Here is a 17,255-nt window from a genome sequence, read left to right as displayed (position 1 = left end):
CCTGATGGTAACAGTTCAAAATATGAATGTCCAGGATGAGAACGGTCTGTGGAGATTTTTAGTGCTCTAGAGAGGAGTCTGGTCTTCGCAATCTCTTCCAAAGAAGAAAGAGAGCAACCAATGATTTTTTGTGTAGTGTTTATAACTCTCTGGAGCATCTTCTTATCCACTGCAGAGCATCCAGCATATCACACCGTTACACAGTATACCAAAATACTCTTGATGGTAGACCGGTAAAAAGTAACTAGCAACCACTCACCCAGACCACTCTTTTTCTGCAGCCTCAGAAAGTGCAGGCGCTGTTGGGCCTTCTTTACAGTGGCCATAATGTGGACTGACCAAGTAAGGTGGTCAGAAATATGAGTTCCTAGAAATTTAAACTATGAACTCTTTCCACGCAGTCTCCATTGATATATAGTGGGAGAGACTATGCTTTGCATCTTCTGAAGTCTATAATCAATTATTTGGTCTTTTTGATGTTCAGGGCAAGGTTATGACTCTTGCACCACAAGACCAGTCTGAGAACCTCTGACCTATCGTCTTCTCCTGATATGAGTCCCACCAACGTGGTGTTGTCTGCAAATGTTATTATAGTTAGTGGGACAAAACGGAGTGCAGTCATAGGTGTAGAGTGAATACAAAAGGGGGCTCAGCACACAACCCTGTGGAGAGCCAGTGCTGAGAGCAAGAATGGAGGAAAAATAGCTGCCAATCCTAACAGTTTGAGGTCTGTTAGTAAGAAAGTCCTTTACCCAACTGCAGACGTGAGAGGAGAGGCCCATTTCTAGCAACAAAAAATGAAATCCTTGTGGAATTCTCTGCCAATTACTTTTAAGTCAATGAAAGCACTTGGGATTGCTTTCCTTTGTTTGGATCATCTTATGCTTGTGAGCAGTTCTTTTCAGCTTTGAATTATCTCAAATCTGATACCAGAAACAGACTAACAGATGACCTGAGTGCTGCATGTGTTGCTCTCAAACTTACAAAGTATGAGCCAAGGTTAAACAAATTATAAGCATGCAGGCAATAGCAAAAATCACATTAATTGTTTAAAAGCATGCCAAATGCAAACTTTTACCTTTCAAATAAAAAGTTGTTTGTATCATTGAAAGCTCTGTTGTTGTGTTTTTCTTTTATGACAAAAGTTAATGTATGAGTTGTTTTTTCTAAACTAAAACCTCAGTATTCAGATTAAATTGAAGCACTTGGAGGTTTATCTGTGTCCTCAGGGTCTCCTGGGTAGTTCTCTTGGTTCCTATAGTCTGCAATTTTTTTCCTCTGGAAGTCCATTCCTACTCCCACACCATTCAAAGAGTGTCCATCACATATTGTATAGCTAAAAGTCTGTAGAAAATCTCAGTCCTCCAGGTCATGGTTGTCCCAAAGGTGCTTTTTCCAGATGCAACTGGACTTTTCTTGTTGTTTTTTTCTATTGAAGATATTTCGCTTCTCATTCAAGAAGCTTCTTCAACTCTGCCAGGATAGCGGGAAAGGGAAGGATTCATATTCCTGGCAGACAGCTGGTCATTTGCTGAAGAAGTCAGTCAGAGCTGAGGAAGCTTCTCGGATGAGAAGTGATACGTCTTCAAAGAAAAATCAGAAAGTCCAGTTGCCTCCTGAAAAAAGCATTTTTGGAAAAAGCACACAATGTACATGCAAAGCAACACCACCACCATCATCACACCAATAAAAGTATGAGGAAAGAAGACAATAAGAATAAATAATAATAATCTAACTTGATCAAGGACAGTGAGAGACATCCACCTGGCTCCAAGTGTTTTAAAGCAGTTACCCTTCTCAGTTCTATTTTTATTTTTTCTTCTATTTCGCGTCAGACTCTTCACCTAAAGGGCAAAAAAAAAAAAAAAGACTCGCCCTTTCTTTTCCTTACACGGGGTTATTTGAGGCTGCAGAGGAAAGCAGCCCCGACCGCCGGCCTACAACTCCCAAGAGCCTCTATTTCCGATGACGTCATTGGCCAGCGACCGAGAAAGGGGGGAGCGGGAAGTTTGCAACGCAGGGCGAAAGGAACCAGAATGGAGGAAAAGGTAACGAAGGTGAGCGAGGCTGCGACCATTCGGGGATTATTATTTTTTTTTAAGAAAGAATAAAAAATTAAAAGGATGGGAAAGATTTTCCTGCAAAAACGCGTTCCCCTGTTTTCTGTTTTTTTTCCCCCCCTGGTTTCTTTCCAACTGAAAGCCCGTTTGATTCTGCAGCTCCAGTCTAACAAATAACAACATTTAGCAAATAATATCCTGCCGGGCTCAAAGCTTTTGTGTACCATTTGTGAGCTTCTAGATTAGATTGATATTTGTTAGAGGAGCCATCTCTGTCTTCTTCCTTATTAAAACGGCTGGGTGACTTAAGGCCAGTCACCAGGAGACCGTGAGTTCTAGTCCTGCATTAGCCATGAAAGGCAGCTGGGTGACTTTGGGCCAATCACCAGGAGATGGTGAGTTCTAGTCCTGCCTTAGCCATGAAAGGCAGCTTTGGGCCAATCACCCGGTGTATGTGAGTTCTAGTCCTGCATTAGCCATGAAAGGCAGCTGGGTGACTTTGGGCCAATCACCAGGAGACAGTGAGTTCTAGTCCCGCCTTAGCCATGAAAAAATGGTTGCTGGAACTGAATATAATAAAAAGAAGGACCAGGGGTGACATGAGAGCAGTGTTCCAGTATCTCAAGGGTTGCCACAAAGAAGAGGGAGTCAAGCTATTCTCCAAAGCACCTGAAGGCAGGACAAGAAGCAATGGGTGGAAATTAATCAAGGAGAGAAGCAACCCCGGGAATAAGAAATTTCCTGATAGAACAATTAATCAGTGGAACAACTTGCCTCCAGAAGTTGTAAATGCTCCAACACTGGAAGCTTTTAAGAAGAGGTTGGATAATCATTTGTCTGAAGTGGGGTAAAGTATCCTGCTTAAGCAGGGAGTTGGACTAGAAGACCTCCAAGGTCCCTTCTAACTCTATTATTATAAAAGCTGGCTGGGTAATTTTGGGCCAATCACAAAGACTGTGAGTTCCAGTTCTACCTTAGGCATGAAAACCAGCTGAGTGACTTTAGGCCAATTACTTGCTATCTGCTCAATCCACCCTCACAAAGTTGTTGTGGAGAAAAGAGAAGGAAGGAGGAGTATTGTGTATGTTTGGTGCCTTGAATTGTTGATAAAAGAGAAATAAAGGATGGATGTAAATAAATACATTAATAAAAAATCTAAAATGTCACGACATTGAAATATTACAGTCACGCCTATCCACCTTTTGAAATGTGTTCATACCTGAGAAGCAAAATGTAGGAGAAAAACCATCATTCTTTTCTTTTGTTAACAGGTCACTTCATGGTTGAAGAAAGTTTTTGGGGAGCGGCCGATTCCTCTTTTAGAAATGAACGCAGAGACGGTGGATATTTTGTATAGGCTGGCCGAATGCAATGAGTCCAGAGATCGGGACATCAATTTGTTAATTGAAGATATGAAGCAGAAAGCAGCGGAGTATGAGTCAGATGGTGAGATTAATTTATTCCCTGCCTTTCTTGTTTTGATAAGTAGCAATATTTATTGAAAGGATAGATGGGCCTAATATTTCTCCCGCATCCTATTTTCCCCGCAACAACTTTCCTGCGAAGTAATTAGCCAGCTTTCATGCCTGAGGTGGGACTGGAACTCACAGCCACTTGGTTTCTAGTGCTTTAACTACAGGTATTCTTCGACTTATTGGGGATGTGGTGGCTCAGTGGCTAAGACGCTGAGCTTGTCGATCAGAAAGGCGGTTCAAATCCCTAGCGCCACGTCAGGGAGTGAGCTCCCTTTACTCATCCCAGCTTCTTCCAACTTAGCAGTTCGAAAGCATGTAAAAATGCAAGTAGAAAAATAGGGACCACCTTTGGTGGAAAGGGAACAGCATTCCGTGCGCCTTCGGCATTTAGTCATGCCAGCCGCATGACCAGGGAGACGTCATCAGACAGCACTGGCTCTTTGGCTTTGTAACAGAGCAAGTGCCGGAAATGACTAGCACAGATGTGTGAGGGGAACCTTTACCTTAATGGATCAATGTAATTGATAGGGGGGCTGGACTTGGGTCTCTTGTGGCAATGCAATGACTCCAAACTGATGACACGTTTAACTCTGCCTTCCAGCTCTGCCTGCTCTTCTCCCACACACATAAGACTCACAAAACTTATCAAGAGAATATCTTACACTTCATTGACCTCAGCTTTTGTGGCTGATCCCTTTTGTCACATGGGTAAGCAGAAATTGGCTTACGTATGTAGCCAGGCTGTGTCTTATTTATAATTGCAGAAACCCACAAGGAAAGAAAAAAATCATAATTACTTGGGATCAAACAACATACGAAGCCGGACATAATGGTACAGAATTGCACAGAATTGCACAGAAAGGATAAGGATTGCATATAGGTAGTCTTTGACTTATAACCATAATGGAGCCCAGAATTGCCATTGATAAGTGAAACAGTTAAATGACATTGGCTCCATTTTATGACCACTTCAGTGTTTAGTCATGCTGGCCACACATGGCCACGGAGAGGTCTTCGGACAGTGCTGGCTCTTCGGCTTTGTAACGGAGATGAGCCCATATGTGTGAGAGGAACCTTTACTTATTCCTCGGCTTATCACCATTCATTCAAAGACTGTTCGAAGTTACAACAGCACTGGAAAAGGTGACATGACCATTTTTCACTCTTATGACCATTGCAGCCTCCCCATGGTCACATGGTCAAAATTCAGGGGCTTGGCAACTGACTCATACTTAACGACAGTTGGAGTGTCCCTGGGTCATGTGATCCCCTTTTGTGACCTACTGACAAGCAAAGTCGGTGGAGAAGCCAGATTCAATGAGCAACTGTGTTACTCACTTAACGACTGCAGGGACTCATTTAACAAACGGTGGCGAGAAAGGTCATAAAATGGGGCAGACAACTCAGGTAACGGCTGTTTTGCTTAGCCACAGAAATGTTGGGCTCCGTTATGTTTGTAAGCCGAGATTATCTGCCCTACATCCAACTGGCTCCCTAATTAGATTAGAGTCATTGTGTCAGTCTCACACCAAGCATGTTTATGCCATAAAGGCAGGGGTGTCAAACTTGTGGTGTCACGTCATCATGTGACGGATCGCAACTTTTTTTTTCTCCTTTGCTAAAATGGGGGTGGCTGTGGCCAGCGCGTGACGCATTGGCGTGTGAGCCGCGAGTTTGACACCCGTGCCGTAATGTTTCCTTAAAACACCTGCTGTCTTCTCTTTCTTTCCCCAGGCCTCTTCCTGCAGGAACTTTTAATGGAGGATCTGAATTTTTCCCTTAGCAGCCTATCGAAAGAAAGTATGAGCTACCTAAACAACCTAGTGGATATTGCCTTGGTTCTGGAAACAAAGGACACATCTCTTACAAGGTGGTGTAAATCTCTTCCGGAAATATTTCTGAATGCTGCAGTGCCAACTGTGAGAGAGGAATTACAGGCGTTTCATGATCATTAATATTTTTTTAGAGAGAAGATTTGGGGAATATTTAAACAGTCCTCCCTCCCTCCCTCCATCTATCCATCCATCCATCCATCTATCTGTGGTGTCATCTATCCATCCATCTACTCAGCCATCTGTCCGTCCGTCCATCCATCTCTCTGTGCGTCCGTCCATTCATCCATCTATCATCTATCTAGTATCATCTATCTATCTATCTATCTATCTATCTATCTATCTATCTATCTATCACATCTTTTCATCTATATCTATATCATGTCTTTTCATCTGTATCTATCATGTCTGTCTGTCTATCTGCCTGCCTACCTACCTACCTATCTCTATACAGTATCCATCCATCTCTCATCTGTCTTTCCTTTCTTCCATCCATCCATCCATCCATCCATCCATCCATCTATCTATGGTGTCATCTATCCATCCATCTACTCAGCCATCTGTCCGTCCGTCCATTCATCCATCCATCATCTATCATCTATCTAGTATCATCGATCGATCTATCTATCTATCTATCTATCACATCTTTTCATCTATATCTATATCATGTCTTTTCATCTGTATCTATCATGTCTGTTTATCTGCCTGCCTACCTACCTACCTACCTATCTATCTCTATACGGTATCCATCCATCTCTCATCTGTCTTTCCATCCATCCATCCATCCATCCATCCATCCATCCATCCATTTATGCTTCTCTATAGAGCAGAATCTTTTCTACACTGGTTTGTGGAACACCTGAAAATCTACAGTGCTAGCTTTAAAACTTGATTGAAATTTAGATAACCTCTGGTACAGCATTTGTTTATGATTTCAACGGTTTTCAAGATGGCTGCGCACATGGATGCTGCGGCTAACCGCTCCTTCTTTCAGTGTATGGTGTGTGTGATTCTGTGTGTGTTTTGGATCCTTTCCTTGATTGAATCCTGTGGGGCAAGGAGCATCTATAGTCAGCCTTGTTACAAATTGGACTGAAATGTGAAAAGGCTATTATGGATGATTTTATACATTCTCATAACATACCGAAGGAGGCAGGTAGGCCCCTGGGGGAGCCATGGATCACTATCCCTGTAGGAAGGAGGAAGAGGTGGAGGAAGAAGATCAGGATGAGGAAGAGAGGATGCCGTGCTGGGGTTTTCTTTAGGCTGAGTACGTTTCCACACAGGCCTTCAATTCCAAGTAGAATTCCAAATTTTTACCTACCTGTTTGTTTATTTATTAGAATCGTATGCTGCCCCTCTCATCTAAACTCCCTCCGAATCTAATCGTGACCAGTTGCTAAATACTATGACAGCTCTCCATGTAAAAAAACAAACCAAGCACAAATCCTGACTAACTGGGCTTTTTGTCTTTAGTATTATTCCTGCCATCAACGACTTGACTTCTGATCTGTTCAGAGCACAATCCAAAAACAAAGAACTGGAACTCGAACTCAGCACCCTGCAAAGAAAGCTCACCTCAGCGCTTGTGCTGGAGAAACGCCTTCAGGAGTAAGCACTCTTGCGTTTTGTCTTTCCTTGCCTTTCTTTCCCTTTCTTTCCCCCTCAAAATATTTTGCAGAGTTTCAGCTAGCCAGTTGGCTCGACTTACGCTTTTTAAACACACACACACACACTTACACACACACACACACACACAGGAATCTGTCATAATTAAATGGCATGCTGTCTCTTTTGATTTCCAAATGTATGCCAAGTATTCATTCTGGGTTCTAGTGATACAGATGGCATTGCAGAACCAAACAGGAAATAACAGCAGGAAACAGACGGAGGGTACTGGTTTTAAAAGCACCCACCACTGGTTGCTAATGCTAGCAATGTTAGTGGTGTTACCTACCATAGTTGGGTAATGAAACATCTGCAAGAAAACAACCAAGCTCAGAGATCACCAAAGACCCCGCGGTCCTTCTCTTCCTTCCGCTCTCCTCCTCCTTGCAAATCTCTCTCCCTTCTAGCACTGATGATGTTCCCTAGTTGGGTAATGAAACGCCTGCAAGAAAACATCCCAGCTCAGAGAGCACCAAGGACCCCACAGTCCTCCTCTTCCTCCCTGTGAACCTCACTCCCTTCTAGCACTGATGATATCACCTAGTTGGGTAAGCAAATGTCTGCAAGGAAACAAGCTCAGAGGATACCAAAGACCCCACGGGTGTCATCTTCCTCCTCATTCCCCCTCTCCTCCTCCCTGCAAACCTCTCTCCCTTCTAGCACTGATAATGTTCCCTAGTTGGGTCATGAAATGTCTGCAAGAAAACAACCAAGCTGAGAGAGCACCAAAGACGCCATAGAGCACCAAAGACGCACCCTTATCCTCCTTCTCTTCCTCCCCGCCTGCAAACCTCACTCCTTTCTAGCACTGATGATATCACCTAGCCGGGTAAGGGAATATCTGCAAGAAAACAAGCTCACAGGGCACCGAGGATCTCATAGTTGTCGTCTCCTCCTCCTCTTCCTCCTCCTCCCCTCCCTCCCCTTCCCCCCTTCCCCCCAACTCATTTCTATGGTAGCACTGATGTTGTTACTTAGTACTGAAATTGAGTAACTCACACTTCGGCCCTGACTACGAATACTCCGTTCTTGTTGCTACTTTGTAGTGATGTGGTGAAAACCGAAAAACTTCTGATAGAGGAAAGAAAAACAGCTGATCGCCGGTTGCACACCATGGAGTTCCTAATGAAAAAATCGGAAGACATCAAAGGCGAAATTAAATCCGCCAAGGTACGTCGGACCAGACTGCTAAGAGTTCTGAGGAAGGAAATTGATATTTTGGGGGACTGGGGAAAAAAAAAAAAGGAAAGAATTTTTTTTCTTTAAAAAAAAAAAAGTATGGTTTAAGTTCCTGCAGGTCCCCATCCTACCATCTGAAATCTGGGAACATCTGTTTAAAGGGGATCCCAAAAGAGGAGGAATGGAGGACAAATGAGAACAAATCCTCTTGCTTGGATTTTGAAGGGAAAAAAGCAGAAGCTTACAGTAAAAGTACTTTTTAGGCCGTATACCTTTAGATCTCTCTTGCTGAGAGGTTCGTCTGCAAAGGAAAACCTTCATGTTTTAAAGAACGTGCTTTTCCGTTAGAAAAGTTACTGTTCTGCCTTTTAATTGCTGTCTGAATATAAAGACAGTCAGGCAAACTCTACGAAGGCTTCCTTCCGTACGAAGTTTCTTTATTGGGTCACAAGGCATCCTCGAAGTATAACTCACGGTTATGTTGAGATCCATCTAATGTCCAATCTTCGCATAGATGACTTCGTAGTGTAAAAATAGAGTTATCTTCATCCCATAAGGATGGAGCAAAGGGTGAGACGCCCACACGATGCTGGGGTCCGAGCAAGAGTCAAGGAAACTCCCCCCCAACCAAGGGTCAGTTCAGTGACCAATCAGATGTGGCCACATGACATGAACTACATTTCTCATGATGCATTAACTAAATTTACCATGAGGCATTCCCTTAAAGAAGACAGCTCCCAATTCCCAGTTAAATTATCCCAATTCCCAATTAACTACTGTCTGGACAGCATAGTTAGCCTCAGTTCCTAGAGTCTGTATACATGCATCCAGGATATTTTTGCGGGGGTGGTGGGGGAAAGCAATTTTATGGAAACTGTGATCTCCCAGTCAACTGCTATCCACGTTTGATTCTTTTTAGCTTTCAGACTTGGAAAACTGATAGGAGAGAATATTTGAACTTTAGGGATTGAACTGTTGGGATCTTTGGCGCTCTCAGAACCTGACGGTTTTTTTGCAGATATCCCATCGCCCAACCGGGTGACATCATTGGTAAAGCTCAGCGAGTACCAATGACCCCACAGATCAACCCTAAACTCCAAATATTCTCTTGTATTGGGATTTCTTTTTCTTTCTTTCTTTCTTTCTTTCTTTCTTTCTTTCTTTCTTTCTTTCTTTCTTTCTTTCTTTTCCTTTCTTTTTCTTCTCCCTTCCCTTTCTCCCTTTCTTCTTTTTCCTTCTTCCTTCTTTCTCTTTTTTCCTTCACCCTTCCTTCTCTTCCTCCCTCCCTCTTTCTTTCTTCCTCTCCTTTTGCCTTTTCCCTCCCTCCTTTTTTTTCTTTTTCCTTTTTCCTTCCTTCTTTTTCCTTCTTCGTTCCCTCCCTCCCTTTCATCTTTCTTCACCTTCCTTTTTTCCTTTTCCTTCTTCCTTTTTCCTTCCTTCCTTCCTTCCTTCCTTCCTTCCTTCCTTCCTTCCTTCCTTTTCTACACAGTCATAATTAAATGAGAGGATTTCTTGCCCCCAAGATGTGATGATGGGCACCAAACTGAACAGAAGAAGGTAAAGGGAAATGACAAACACGGATTATTAATGCCCACCAGTCACAAAAGCCAAGATAACGAACTTAAGAACCACCATCAGTGAGCTGTTGGACAGTATTACTTGGTCTGTTGTGTGGATGCTTGTGTGTTTTTAGGGGGCGGGGAATTTTGGTGGGTGGGGGTTGTTTGGGGATTGTCATGTGTGTGTGCATGTTGAGTTTGGTCTCTGGGTGTTATATAAATTTCGTTGTATGTACAGCGTATATATGTAGAATGACAATAAAGAAGAAAAGAAAGAAAGAAAGAAAGAAAGAAAGAAAGAAAGAAAGAAAGAAAGAAAGAAAGAAAGAAAGAATAAAGGCTCGCCCCATTGGACCAAGGAAGAAAACAGGTTCACAGATAAGTTTGCTTAGTGACTGTTCAAAGTTACAATGGCACCAGTAGTTGTTTTCCGAATTGTTTCCTACCAGTTCTGTGTGCAATTCTAGGCGCGCGCGCACTTTGTGCATGCACACACGGAGGGCTCAAAGACTGACCTCTGTCAATGATGGTAAGCTGAGCTTTTTTTTTTACCTCAGCTGAGGTGTGGCAAACTTCACTCTGCCACGCGAATCAGCCGAGCTAAAAAAACAAGGTAATATAGGAGAGGTATAATGGCGGGGGTGGGTGGGCGGGGCCAACTGAGGTGATATTTGCCGGTTCTCCAAACTAGTCAAAGTTTTCATTACCGGTACGCCCAAACCGGTGCAAACTGGCTGAATACCACCTCTGAACAGCACTGGAAAAAAGTGTCTTATGTCCATTTTTCACACTTAATGACCATTGCAAGGATCACACGATCGAAATTCAGATGCTTAACCAACTCACATTTATGATGGTTGCACTGTCCTGGGGTCATGCAACCTCCTACCAAGCATATGTCAACGGGGAAGCCCAATTCACTTAACGACCCGTGTTGCTAATGTAAGTACGGCAGTGATTCACTTATAACAAACACGGCGAGAAAAATGGGGGGCAAAACTCACTGAAACCATTTCTCACTCGGCAACGAAAAGGTTGGAATCACTGGTGACCCTCTCAATGGCGGTTGTAAGTCGAGGATGACCTGCATCGTAACTCTTGAGTCGGTTGGGTGGAGAAACATCTGAATTTTGACCATGGGGAGGCTGCAATGGTCGTATGTGTGGAAAAACATTTGTGAGTCCCTTTTTTCCAGCACTGTTGTAATTTTGAGCGGTCACTAAACAAACTGTTGTAACTTGAGGACTAATTGCGTTTCTCTAGCCAGTTTTTTGATTGGATCAAAAGCGGCTTCTTACAGCAGACTTTGCTGCTTTTTCCCATTCTGATAGGAAAGGTTGGAAGGGGCTTTTATATATACATATATATGTATGCATGTATGTATGTATATTTTCTTAATTTTTCGCGGGTACTTGCATGTATGGCATTCAGCTTTGTTTGGATATTTTCCCACGTCATTGTAGTTGTGCTTTTAAAGTTGTAGCAACGTTTCAGCAGAATCTCATCTGCCACCATCAGGCTTCTGTATTGGGTTCGTCTATGAGTCAGACTTTTACAGTTGCTTCAGTTTTAAATTTGGGGCTAGCCTATTGCTGTGCCAGAATGGTTTTTTCTTCAACCTGATTGGTTGGGAGTCTTGGTCTGCTTTTATTGGTCTTGGAGTTTGCTGTGTTGTGCTTGATTAGTGTTTCTAATATCTTCTGTCTGTTTTGTGGCTCTTTTTGTGTCTTGGTTGGCTGGCAACATTGTGTTCCTTTATTGGAGGCCTTTAGTGAAGCTTGGCTCCGAGTAAATGGATGGCTATCATTTGTTAGGAAGCTGGGTTTCATCTCTCTCTGTGTGTGTGTGTGTGTGTGTGTATCCATTTTCTATGAGTAATTCTGGGTGCTTTTAGTCTAGTTTTCTCATCCCACCTGCTGTCTCTTCTCTCTCTCTCTCTCTCTTCCTCTCTCTCTTTCTTTTCCCCCTGCAGGACCAGCTGTCTGCGAGTGGGCTGGATGCTTCCCTGACGCATCGATCACTGGTGGCCCTCTCAGAGGTGGGTGGGACACCACGGACGTTACAGGATGAGACCAGCCGGCTGGCATTTTACCTGGGCAGCTGGAGGAAGTGATAATTCAGCCACGTAGACCGGGGATCTGTATCTGCTGTGATTAAGCTCTTCAAAGCCTCTCTCAGACGGCCAGGATTCCAGCATCTGATGTGCCAAGGCCTGCAGTGAAATGAGAAAGAGAGGAAGGGAGGGGGAGGAGGAGGAGGAGGGAATGAGAAGGAAAGGAGAGAGGGGGAGGAGGAGGAGGGAGGAGAGAGAAAAGGAGGGAGGGGGAAGCTGAGAAAAGGAGGGAGGGAGAGGGAGGGAGATGGGAGAAAGGGAAGGGGAGAAAAGGGAGGGGGAGGGAAAGAAAAGGAAGGAGGGAAAGGGAGAAAAGGTAGAAAGGGAGGGATGGGGAGGAGAAAATGGAGAGGGGAAAGAGGGGAGAAAATGGAGGGAGAGGGAGGGGAAAGAGGGAGGGAGAAACACAGAAACAGAAAAGAGAAGAAGGGATGGAGAGAGAGAGGGAGGGAGAGAAAGAAAGAAAATAATTGGATGGAAAAATTAAAAACAAAAAAGCCAAACGGAACGCAAAGGTTTTCTAATTCATAACCGCAGTAATGTTGATTCGCTTTTGTGGGAAAACCAGGTTGGCTTTACAGCAGCGTTACTAACTTAAGAACGGCAGCGATTCACCGAACGAAGGTGGCAAGAAAAGTCGCAAAATGGGCCAAAACCTATTTAACAAGTCCATTTGCTTAGCAATAAAAGCTTTGGGCTCAGTTGTGGTCGTATGTTGAGGACTATCTGTCATTCAGATTGAAACGAAACAAAACCAAAAAAAAAAATCAAAATGAAATTAAATAATTATTTCCACAGAAACTGGCAGACTTGAAGAACCAGTCCATTCCTTTACAGAAGAAAATCGAGTCTTATCTGGATCTCACACCGGTAATTCTCTTCCTCCCTCCCCTTCTTCCTGAGCTTGTCTTTTGTAGAAAAGGTGTCCTGCACCCATTTTGTGGACACTAAAAAGTGAGGCCAGAATAGAAAGGAGATAAGGGTGGACTCAATGGTGGACTGCAACCGGTTTAACAACCGGCTTTGGGAGCGCGTGTTTCGCACGTGCATACAGCAATTTGAATCTCTCCAGCTCGCCTTCTAGCCTTCCCCGGCAAGGAGAACAGCTGAGCTGCGGTAATCTACTTTGCCGCGCGAATCAGCTGAGCTGCAAAAGAAGGAAATGTAAGACAGGATAGGGCAGTGGTTGCTAACCAGTGGGCCGAGGACCACTGGTGGTCCGTGAGAAAATGTTGGTGGTCCACAGAGAAATATCACCCACAAAGCAATGAATCCAGGCTGCGCGGCCCACATGGCCAACGGGAACACAAGGCTTGCGTTGCTTTCATTGCGAACAACACGAGGTAGAGAGGGGAGAAAGGGCGGAGGGGAGGAACTTGCCCCACTTGCCCCACGTGCCTGGCCTGTCCACCGGGCTGCTTGTTTCTGCTTCTTTCTTCTTCTGCTTTTGGCTTCATGCAAGGAAAGCAGCAAAAGTCTTTCTTTCTCTCCCCAAACTCCACCAGAAATGAGCCTTTGGGACCCTGCAAGGCCTCCTGCTCCAAGAGGCTGTGAAGACTCATTTCTGGTGGAGTTTGGGGGAGAGAGAAAAAGACTTCTGCTGCTTCTGCTGCTTTCCTTGCATGAAGCCAAAAGTCTCTCTCTCTCTCTCTCTCCCCTCCTGAGAACAGAGCTGGAGACGGTATCCTGTAGTCCCAAATAAAGAACGATCGATCATTTTAGAAAAACGGGGTGGGGAATTTCCCTGCAGACTTTTTGGGGGATTTTCCCAGGGTCTCTGGTCCGCGAGATTTAAAATTATGAGTTTGGTGGTCCCCGAGGTCCAAAAGGTTGGCGGCCCCTGGGACAGGGTGTGGGTGGGTGGGGCCAACTGATGGTTGTTCGTACCGGTTCAGAAGAACCGGTAGCAGCCCACCAATGGATGGACTAAGGTAGCCACCCCCCTGCAGTCTTTTAGGCACCAGGGATCAAAGAAAGGATTTTCCACAGACGGGAAGGTGGTTTCACGGGCTGACTGAATCCCACGGATGGGGCTTCACTGGTTTGTGTGGCTCGGTTTCTGGCACGCCGCGGCCCCGTCCCAGTCCACAGACCAGGGGTTGGGGGCCCCTGCATTAGGGGACCTGGGTTTAAGGAGAGTGGAATACAGAAGCAGAAAAAGGAGGGACAGCAGCATGAATTCTGGGATGGCACAGCTGCCCCAGGGAATTCTGGGAATTGAAGTCTACACATCTCAAAATTGAGAAACACTGTGCCAGAGTGTTGGGCATTTATGCCATGCAGTGGAATATTTGGGAGGGATGCCCTGAGTCACGGTGGTTAGAGTGCAGTACTGCAGGCTACTTCTGCTGACTGCCGGCTGCCTGCAATTTGGCAGATCGAGCCTCACCAGGCTCAAGGTTGACTCAGCCTTCCATCTGTCTGAGGGGGTAAAATGAGGATCCAGATTATTGGGGCAATATGCTGACATTGGAAACTGCCCAGAGTGCCACAAAGCACTATGGAGCGACATATAACTGCTATTGCTACTCTTCTTTTTTTCCTTCTTTCTTTCCTTCCTCCCTCCCTCCCCTTCCTCCCTCCCTCCCTTCCTTTCTTCCATCCACCAACTCATAAAACATTTCTCATGATTTACTTGGGGTAACTGCCGGAATCCTGACTCACTCCTTCCTTCCTTCCTTCCTTCCTTCCCTTTTTTCCTTCCTTCCTTCCTTCCTTCCTTCCTTCCTTCCCTTTTTTCCTTCCTTCCTTCCTTCCTTCCTTCCTTGTCATGGTGGCAAAGTGCTTAGGATGCAACATTGCAGGCTAACTCTGCCCACTGCCAGGGGTTCGATCCTGACCAACTCAGCCTTCCAAGGTCGGTAAAATGAGGACCCAGATCGTTGGGGGCAAGAATTTGTAAACCACTTAGAGAGGGCAAAGTGGTATATAAGTCTTAAGTGTTATTGCTGTGGTCTTCCTCTTCTTTTCAGAATCCTTCTCTTGCTCGAGTGAAGATTGAAGAAGCCAAGAGGGAGCTGGTAGGTCTTTTCCTTGACATTAAGCTGAAATCGGGGCTAACATGGATGCTGATTTCAGTCTAGCAGAAGTGATATATAGAAGGGCATTGTTTAGTCCCAAGTCAGTACAGGTAATCCTTGACTTACAACAGTTCATTTAGTGACCGTTCAAAGTTACAACAGCACTGAGAAACTTGACTCGAAATATTTTTCCACACTTACAACCGTTGCAGCATCCCCAGGGTCACGTGATCAAAATGTGGGCACTTGGCCACTGATTCATATTTATGACGGTTCTCATGTCCTGGGGTCAGGTGTTCCCCCTTTTTTTCGACCTTCTGACCAGCCATGTCAAATGGGGAGCCAGTTTCACTTAACAACTGTGTCACTAACTTAACAACTGATGTGAAAGTGATTCGCTGAACAGAGATGGCAAGAAAGGGGGCAAAACTCATTGAATGGCGATCTGGCTGAACGACAGAAATGTAGTTGTAAGTCGAGGACAACCTGTATTCTTCGTTTTGAAGAAAAAGCTGTTTTCCTTTAATACAAATCGTCTTATGGAAGATTAGCAAAAAATGTTTAGTAATATGTCCGCCAAGTGTTGGAAGTGTAATCCTAAGTGCTTATTATCATATGTGGTGAACTTGCGTGAAAGCAAGAAAATACAGCATGGTTGATTGAGCAACATGTAGATCTGAAAGCAGGAATATTTTTGTTGGGTATAATGCCGGAGGGCTGTGATAAAGGGACTATATATCTAGTTTTGCATGTATTGACAGCAGCAAGGATTGTACTGTATTTGCACAGTATTGGAAAAATGAGAAGACCCCATCAGATGAGGACGTAATTCGGAAAATACTAGACCCGTGATGGCGAACCTATGGCACAGGTGACACGCAGAGCCATTTGTGCCAGCATGTGAGCTGCAGGCAATCTTACCTCACAGCACATGCATGCCTCACAGCTGATTTTCGGCTGGTTTGAGGCCTTTTTCGGTCTCCCAAAGGCTTGAGGAAGGCTTCTGCAGGCTGTACAGGCCGAAAACTAGCCCTGTTTCGTCTAGTTCCTGTTTTTCCGAAAATACCAGAAGTGATGAAACAGGGCTAGTTTTTGGCCTGCAAAGCCTGCAGAAGCCTTCCTCAAGCCTCTGGGAGGCCGAAAAAGGCCCAAAACCAGCCGAAAATCAGCTGTGAGGCGCAGTGCAGGTAAGGGGGCAGTGGGGGTGGGGATTGTGCGCGCATGCGTAGGTGCGTGGAGGCGCACACATTGCCTTCTGGGTGCTGGCACGCAAGCGTGCAAGCGCATGTACACAATTTTTGGGACAGGAGTCCAAAAAGGTTAGCCACCACTGTACTAGACTGTGCAGAGATGGATAGATTGACATTAAAAATAAAGGACAAAGACGACACAGAATATTACTCAACATGGGACAGATTTTACGAGTGGTTAGAGATAAGAGGTAAAAATTAGATGAAGGAAGATTATTGCTATGTGTGAATATATACATGGTTTATAACTATAAATATGCCAATGTAACCAACAGAATTACAAATAAGCTAATATAAAAATGTAGTTAAAACTATTGTTATACTATTATTATTATTGTTATTAGCAGATATGTTAATATTTCTTTTTGTTCTTTCTTTGGTTTTTGGTAAATGATATGCCCTGACAATACATTTTATTCAAAATGTTTATGAATAAAAAAAAATACTAAAGAGAAATCATCTTATGGAGCCTCTTTTACCCTTTGCAGGAAGCTCTGGAGGCCGAGTTTTCAAAAAAGCTGGATATGACGGCACTCTCCATGACTTTGCCTACCAAACGACCATTTGTGTAATCATTTTGGCGCATGGAGAAAGGGAACAATTGTGGGTGTTGTGACTGCTGGTTTCTCTCTTCCCTTAACGGAACATACCATACTATATATAAATTTATTTTTCTTTCTGGGACTAGTATGTAGTATTCAGTCTTGCTGAATAAAAATGTTAACATATGCATTTGCACAAGCAGTTGGGTTAGGCCATTACCCAATTGTGTGTTGTAAAATATTATTGTATATAACTCACAGAATAAATAACTATCTCATTACTGACAATAAAGGACTATTTATTTATAAAATTTATTAGCGGCCCATCTTACCACTCGGTACCTCTGAACGGCTTACATTATTAAAGATAAAATTGTATAAAACCTAAAGCAATTCCTTTCACAAACTTTCCTAATTCCAAGATGAGCCCTTTGTTATGATTTCAAAATTCTTTGAAAGATGCAATCCAGATTCCAAGCTCCAAAGATTGCTTACAACACACACACACACACACACACACACACCTTGGTCATCTAACTGCATTTTGGGCACCAGGA

At 44.0% G+C, this 17,255-nt stretch overlaps 1 protein-coding gene across 2 annotated transcripts; it reads left to right on the top strand.

Annotated features, from left to right (window-relative positions):
* Window positions 1-1,973: 1,973 nt before the first annotated feature.
* HAUS1 (HAUS augmin like complex subunit 1) lies at window positions 1,974-16,990 on the top strand. Of its 2 annotated transcripts, none has more exons than XM_087927548.1 (9): window positions 1,974-2,048; window positions 3,332-3,506; window positions 5,270-5,405; window positions 6,844-6,978; window positions 8,082-8,205; window positions 11,746-11,811; window positions 12,685-12,756; window positions 14,859-14,906; window positions 16,645-16,990. In XM_087927548.1, exons 1-9 carry the CDS (start codon window positions 2,037-2,039, stop codon window positions 16,726-16,728), a joined length of 852 nt encoding a protein of 283 aa, XP_087783674.1. In that variant the 5' UTR covers window positions 1,974-2,036; the 3' UTR covers window positions 16,729-16,990. The 2 variants fall into 2 exon arrangements, with proteins under 2 accessions (XP_087783674.1, XP_026569704.1); XM_026713919.2 differs by having other exon boundaries at window positions 1,980-2,057.
* The last annotated feature ends 265 nt before the right edge of the window (window positions 16,991-17,255 follow it).

The sequence above is a fragment of the Pseudonaja textilis genome, chromosome 2, assembly GCF_049901715.1.
Source record: "Pseudonaja textilis isolate UNSWEBS1 chromosome 2, rPseTex1.2, whole genome shotgun sequence".
NCBI lineage: Eukaryota > Metazoa > Chordata > Lepidosauria > Squamata > Elapidae > Pseudonaja > Pseudonaja textilis.
This window is presented reverse-complemented; position numbering and strand designations above follow the sequence as displayed.